Source organism: Galleria mellonella, unplaced genomic scaffold (assembly GCF_026898425.1).
Source record: "Galleria mellonella isolate WM207_F2 unplaced genomic scaffold, CSIRO_AGI_GalMel_v1 utg36, whole genome shotgun sequence".
NCBI lineage: Eukaryota > Metazoa > Arthropoda > Insecta > Lepidoptera > Pyralidae > Galleria > Galleria mellonella.
Window position 1 is genome coordinate 4,293,471 of NW_026442086.1, and position 7,936 is coordinate 4,301,406.

The following is a 7,936-nucleotide window of genomic DNA, read 5'->3' on the forward strand; positions in this document are numbered from 1 at the left end:
GTAAACAAGCTGACGGCCCACCTGATGGAAAGTGGTAACCGTCGCCTATAGACATGAGCAGTACCATGGACATAACAGAGTATACTGTTTTGCCTATGATACCCCCCATGCGTTGTCATTCCTGAGGACTCAGGTGTTATTCCTCTGTACCCAGTAAATTCACGCCATATCCCACCCTTCAAACCGAAACACAACCATGCAAACACAACTGCTTCACGGTTGAAACATAAATGGGACAGAGGTACCCAAGCAATCGACTTTTGTACAAAGTCTCCCTCTGGTAAAGTCCTTTTTGCGTAATTTATTCTTTAACAAATACCTCTTATTAATATAATTGTAACTAAACGATGTTTGTACCGACATAGGAGATAATCATCATCATCACGTCCACTGCTGAACATTGGCCTGCACCCATAGGCTGCTATAAGAAACAGCCCTGAGCCACCTGCATCTGCTGACTCCCTGCAATGCATTTGAGATCGTCACTCCATCTAGTGGAGGGTCGTCCTACATTGCATTAAACATAGAAAATATGTATATGATCTTTAACAAGAGCGATAGACCCCAAAACAATTTTTTTTACCTGTCTGTCTATTTGTACGTTTGTTCCGATAACACACAAAAAATACTGCTTCAAATTAAACACGTTTTTCTCATACGTGTTTCTATAGGTCTCATTTAAAATTTTGTGTATGTTTAATTGTAATGCGTCATTTGAGTGTGCTTATCAAAATCCACGCGTATAAAATTACTGGTAAAAGTTAATGTATTACAAATAGGTACAATGTAAATAAAAAAATAGAGGAAACATAGCTTACCTACCTAAATTGATAAATTAAAGTGAAACTTAAGTCGTCTACACGAAATATTATCTCTCAATTATTTTGATTGAAGGCAATAAATGGAATCTCAAAATGGTGGTCGAATTGAATGACTCATCCTCTTATCTTAGTTCGCCTGTGACCAATTGGTTAAGTAACTCCCGGAGTACACTGGAATTAATTAATATTGATTTAGATCAAACATTTAGAATCTATCTACCGCCGGTCACATAGTCCGTCGTTTATCTATTATTAATAATTATATCATAAAGCCTGCTCTTTCAAAAATTCAAAAAGGAAATAGCCGACTGCATCGGAGATTTAATATTTAGATAGGTCTAAAGGGTGTCAAATAAAATAATAATTAACTTTGTAATATTTAAGATTTTTAATATTTGAAAAAAAGAGTATATATAGGTACCTATACACTTGTTTTATAACATATTATTTACTTCAAACCATCTTCAAAAAAAGGAAGTTTCCAATTCAAGCGGACTAAACTGCAGGTTAAAGCTAATTTTATTTTTAAATAAATAGGAGAAGTAGATGGGTTTTAATTGAAATGCGACAAAAATCTCTACGCTTGTATTTATATTTATATAATTCTGTACAAGTATAGACAATGAAAACTATGTTGCGTGACAAATATAATAGAAACAGCCAAAGACAATTGGCACCGTAAAGGAGGCGGTATTACAAAAAGTGTCTCTCAATATCCTTGAAATGATTTTAAGTCGACAAAAACAGGAGTCACGTGTAACTAATGCGGATTTGTTGTAACAATAGTATGATGCCATATTGTTACTACTATTCTTATGTGTATGAACCTGTTTCGTGTGATTTGATTCGTTCATCCGGCTGTTACATTGTAATTATCATAGTAACCGGTAAAACTATCGACTTAAAATATGAAATTGTTGGGGGGAAAGGGATTGTTAGTAATGGAGACTGAGAATCCCATTGCTAGTAATATACCCAACCAGGTCGACCTCCTCACGGTTTCCCCTGGAAACTATCATAATTAATTCCAGATGAATTCATCATGATGGGCTAACTGGCCTGTTTTCATCCATCGATCACCATTCACTGGTGCCCCGCCAGCGTATCCCGTTAGCGCAGGCGGGGTTACCATACCAATAAAAAAAAATGAAATTGTTTAGATATTATTGTCCGATTGTTAATGCAAACGAAATAATTGAAAAAAGTATTTTCACATTCTTTATAAGGTCTACCAAAGTGGTAAATAGTATAAGAAATTTCAAAATTGAAGCCACATTGTACCAGGCATTACTCATAGCTTGAAGAACTAGTTATCATTGACGGTAAAAGAGTAACGGTATATCGAGTGGGATTCTTGCACAGGACAACGTTATATAAGCTGAACTCAATACTTAATAATGCGAAATAATAAGTTCGTAATCACGGAATGTACCATGAAATAATATTCCGAATTTTCGGACTCAATTTCGTGTTTTTATTCATACCGAAATCGGCCCGTTAAATAGAGCTTAACATTTCGTTCATCATAAATCTTACCATATATAAATATCCAAATATTTTAGCATTTTTAATATTATTAAACGATATGTATCATGCCATTTTAATATCAAATTTGCGTTTCGTTCGGACGCGAAATTTCGGAAAACATTTCATGGTAGGCCCTTTAATTATATGCAGTATTCCTAAGATTACTGTTAAATTAACAACACAGTACATATACTCTGTTATGTCCATGATATTGTTTATATCGCGTATATATATGCGTATGAACCATCAGTTGTAAGTTTCAGCCAAGTCGTGTGCTTGGCTACCTCTGTCTCACTACTACTGTCTGAATCAATTGTGTTTGCATGGCTGTATTTAGGTTGAATAATACATAATACCTTAGTCCTCAAGAATGACAACACATGAGGGGTATCATGGGTACATATATTCTGTTATGTCCATGATACTGTTTCTGTCTATAGGCGACAGTTATCACTTTCCATCAGGTGAGCTTTCAGCTTGTTTGGCATTCTAAGTTGCTTAAAAAAATCAGTACGCTAAAGCTAAAGAACTAAACTAAAGTACGGTAAGCTAAAGTCATAAATTCGCGCCACTGCAATGAACGTCCTTATCTTTGCACATAACGTGCACACATTTGAGAGAACTGCAGCTTTTAAAGGGAGCATTCGGCTGTGTATTTTTAAATTTATTTTTGGGATGTATTATGCTATTATCCGATTTTGATCATTTTATTTGATTATTCTATTTACAGTCTATAGAATTAGCTTCCACATTGGTTGCTTATTTTGTCAATCTTATCCTTACTTTCTTATTCCATACTAATATTTTCCATGGCTGAGTGGTCCCGCCATAGAGTAGGCCACCCCTTCCTTTTCCGTGGGTGACGTAAGAGTCGACTAAGGGAAGGCGATGTATGAGCAGCAGCGTCCCTCTTAAAATATCTCTAAAGTCTGACTGCGGTTGCACATCCGCCTGTCAAGCATGACAATTACTGGCAAACTCCCCAAGAGGCTTATGTTTAGAAATGGCCAGTTAAAGGCTGATATGATGATGATGATTATGAAAGCGAGCGTTTTATTGTAACCTCATGGAGCTTTAACGGCTTTACCAATTACTGTGAAATTTAATATACAGTTGGCATTTGGGATGGAGGAGGACAGGTTACTTTTTATCCCGGTCAGTGAACATGTCACTCTCTGTCACGCGGACGCAGTCACGGGTAAAACTAGTGATTGAATAATTTTCTTTTTTGTGAAGCTTAATTTGAAATTAACTACTAGAGACTTTTATTAAAGTACTAGTTAACTTTGTCCTTATGATAAGTGTAAAAAGTAGCCCAATCTTCTCCATTCAGATACTACTTTTGTGCCAAATCCCTGACGATTGGTTCAGCCTTTACATTTAAAATATTAGTAAATCATGTATTTATGTATAAATGAAAACTCTTTATTGTCCTCTTCATGAATGATAAAAATTAACAAAATGTACACAATAAAAAAATAATTACAAAAAACTTAATTTCATAAAAGCAAGATAAAGAGGCAACAATGTAGTTAAATAAATATATATTATTATTGCGTTTTTATTATTAATCTAAACTTGATGATTAACTTATATTACTTACTTTTTAAGAACTTCCGACATTTCCTTTTCTAAAATAGTATAGTCCAACATATTGTGGAAATTTAATAAAGTATATTATTTAAAAAATCTAAAATAAAAAAATGTTATTGGGCAAAAATTATATAGCTTATACAATATGTAATAAGTATGACATGTGATAATATGTCTGCACTGCTGTCAAAAGTTTTTTTGCACTAAAACTAGTTATAAAACTTATTTCATACAATAACAAATTACAAAATTGACACAGATTGTTTTATATTTTTAAAACTATAATGTAGTTTTTATAAATTCTAAGAATTCATATTATTAGACTCATATTTATGATTATAATTTATATAATTAGATCTTAGAATTAGCATATTTTAATATACTAAAAAAATTCATAAAAGTACATCGATTGATAGATGCAGAATAATATCTACATGCATTCTCTGATTGATACAATTCATATCTGATTGATACAATTTTACAACTATTATGATGTCATAATTTATTTCGTTTTTGATATAGATTTTTTTGTTATTCTTTATTTATTTTGTTTTTGATACGGACTTTTATTATTTTAATTTTGTATTATTTTATTATATGAATAATTAAATCATATTTTAATTCAAAATGTGTTGCTGTGGATGTAGCGGAGGCGGTTGTTCAGCATTAGATATGTGCTTTTCCAATATATTTTACATATTTGAAAGGTACAAGTATTCTCTATGAATATATTTGAGTTAAAATTTGTTATACTTTAAAAATGTGCATTATACATATTATAGCGGACAACATTTTGTTTCTATAATTTTTGCTTCCTAGAAAAGTATCAGGTTAACATCTCTTTGAGGGCATTTTAATTAGCAATTAGTATGTTTAAATACAAATAATATTATGTGTGTAATGTGAATTCTTGGTATTTAAAATTAGAATTATTTTTTATATAAATTGCCAAATACAAATTCAACTTTAAAAGCAAGAAAACATATATTTGCTACTTATTATTTACCTACCTATTTATTATACATATTACAATTACAGTATATTATATTATTATTATACACTTTCAAAAATGTTGAATTTTTTCCTAAAACAAATCTGATTTTTTCATACCACAAAGGTGACAGACAAAAATACAGGCCATCTGATTTAAACAATCACGTAGTCTATGCACGACGTGCATAGACTACATGATTTATTTAAATCATGTAGTCTATGCATTGCAGGACACCTGCAACTTCAATGATGAAATTTTTTAGCTTCCTCTATTGAGATTTGATCTACAGATCTATGATACTTACGATGACTAATGATTACTGATGATATAAACTATTACTTGTAATTACGTTTTCTAATGTAATACTTTGAAAAAAATAGGGGTAACTATAAAGAACATCTATTTATTTATCTATGTGTAGATTGGCTGCATGCTGCGCTTTCACAGCAGTTGTCACATGCATCGTTCTTACCCTCACGGTGATGCTTGGTATGGGCGTCGGCCTAGGATACAACTACTGCTTTGTCGACATCAAAACGAATGACTCTTTTGATAAAGGTTATTTTTTTATTTACTTCCAATTCTTGCATCATTTTGCTAAATATCTGAAGCGATTTCAACCGTTTCACAAAAGAAGAAGTTTGTCAATTCGGTTGTATTTTTTTTTTATGTTTTTACCTCTGTTGATGTTAATGATTTGAAAATGTTTTTTTCTGAAAGGATATATTTTCATATTGGATAATATGAAAATAGAAATATTATCAAAATCAGTTCAGTAATTTAGTTTTTAACTTTTACTGCCACAGTTGGAGTTTTGTGAAACATAATCTTAAATTACAAATTTGAGACTCATTTAGTTTTAAATTAAAAATGGCATTGTATGATTTGTCTAATAATATTGTTATCTTACTAATATAATATATAATATTTAAAAAAAAAATGATACGAGGAGTCCTAATAAGCATAATAGAAGCCAAAAAATCATATTTAGAAGTTTTGTCTATTTGTCTGTATGTTTGTTCCGGCGTCATATAAAAAATACTGTACTAAATGGGATGCAGTATTCGCAGTTGCGTTCTTGAAGGGCTTTATATGCCATCTAGAAGTAGTCTAATGCATTCGTTTTCCTACTTCTGTAATCCACAAGTACGAAATTACAGACAAAAAGAAGTTAGTTATAAGTAAAATTAATATTTTATTTATTCAGGAACCACTAGCAGTAGTGAAGATAATAATAAAGACACAATTTCATCTATTACCACTACTTCTACTACGGAACCAACAACAATAACATACGAAACATCATTAGAATCAGAATCATTAAATATTCTAACGTCGTCAGAATCTACAGATAATTTAATACCAGCGCAGCGGCATAGGAAAAAAGTGACTAGATTATATTTTCTACCAAAATCTACTATAGTAATGCCGCTGTACACTAAATTGGATTTATTGGCACTAATAAAAAAGTTTAGAGAAGAAAAGAGAAATTTAACATTAGAGCTAATATCGTTATAGTATTCTTTTTAATCGTGGTTACATGTTTGACTTTTTATTTATTTACACGTGTATTAAAATAATTAAAATCAAAACTGGTATTATTTTATATATATTTTAGTTTTTTAATGGTTTCCAAATCGACTCTATCGTACACAATCATTAGAAATGACTAAATATAATAGATACGCCGTGTGGTATCGACATAGAATGGGCAACCTCTTCCTTTCCCATGGGTGTTGTAAGAGGCAACTAACGGAACTTAATGGCCGAAAGATGGGCAGCATACCTCTTAAAATATCACCAAAAGCCTAACATAACACAATTTTTTTTTATTTCTGTTTATTTAAACTTTAATGCACAGTAAAATTCTATGTACATTTGGCGGACTTAACACCGGATAGTGTTCTCTACCAGTCATCCATTGGGCAAATCGAAAATACGTAGGAGGTGCATTTAGAGGAATTAATAGAGGAAAAATAAAGCAATTGTTTATAGGTGTGTCCTATGCTTCGCGAGCGCTGCTCTAGTTTCATGAATGGTTTGCACCATTTTGATAATTTTATGCCTGGGCATTGGTCTCGGTTACAATTACTGCTTCGTTGATATTAAATCGAAACAAATATGGTAAGATAATGTTCTAAAGTAAAAATAAAATTATTATCTCATATAATATTATCCTTTGATGTTTTTTTTATACAACTTAGAATGGCAAACAAGCTGACGGCTCACCTGATGGAAAGTGGTAACCGTCGCCTATAGACATGAGCAGTACCATGTCGGTGATTATGGGTGGCGGTAGTCACTTACCATTAAATGAGTCGCTCGTTCGTCCGCTGTGTTATAAAAAATAAATGAATGAATGAATAAGTTCTTTCTAATAACAATTATTGGTGTTCTCATAAATTTTCAACTTTCGGCCTTGATGTTATGTAATAAAATTAATTTTACAATTTGCCTTAAAATTATATTACAATTTAAGAGGGTTCATACTGAAACTTACTGAAGCGTAGCAATGTCGGAGATATCTATTAATTTTCAATATAATAATAATAATTGAATAATTTTCATTATTTCTGACTAATTTATTTAAAAATCTTTGGTTTGCAAATATTATATATTCTCAAAATCTAAGTTTTCCATTACAGTTTTATAAGAATATGTTTTTATAATGTAAATAACTTTTTGAATAATGAACTAAAAAATATTGATAATTTTTTAATTATGAATTAATTACTGGATCACAGGTTAACTCGAATCAACGGGATAATCTACAATCTGAATTCTAAGTATTTATTTAAAAAAATACTACTCAGAATTCAGAGAGGTATCTGTTTTTAATTTTCTAAAGACCAAAAATGTTTTACGAAGAAAAATTAGACCAGCAATAATATTAAAAAAAAAATCTAATTACCTAAGGGAAGAGTGGGATATGGCGTGAATTTACAGGGTACAGAGGAATAACACCTGAGTCCTCAGGATTATTTGTCCATTATTATGTCCA

At 31.3% G+C, this 7,936-nt stretch overlaps 1 protein-coding gene across 1 annotated transcript; it reads left to right on the plus strand.

Moving 5' to 3' along the window:
• The first annotated feature begins 4,353 nt into the window (after window positions 1–4,353).
• Window positions 4,354–6,500, plus strand: LOC116413106 (uncharacterized). Its single transcript, XM_031910236.2, has 3 exons — window positions 4,354–4,648; window positions 5,357–5,493; window positions 6,143–6,500. Exons 1-3 carry the CDS (start codon window positions 4,569–4,571, stop codon window positions 6,451–6,453), a joined length of 528 nt encoding a protein of 175 aa, XP_031766096.1. The 5' UTR covers window positions 4,354–4,568; the 3' UTR covers window positions 6,454–6,500.
• The last annotated feature ends 1,436 nt before the right edge of the window (window positions 6,501–7,936 follow it).

Excerpts from the sequence above, each read along its gene's own strand:
- LOC116413106 (XM_031910236.2), top strand. The coding sequence starts at position 4,569 with ATGTGTTGCTGTGGATGTAGCGGAGGCGGTTGTTCAGCATTAGATATG. Across the intron at positions 4,649-5,356 it reads ATATTTTACATATTTGAAAG|ATTGGCTGCATGCTGCGCTT; the intron begins GTACAAGTATTC and ends ATCTATGTGTAG. Across the intron at positions 5,494-6,142 it reads GAATGACTCTTTTGATAAAG|GAACCACTAGCAGTAGTGAA; the intron begins GTTATTTTTTTA and ends TTATTTATTCAG.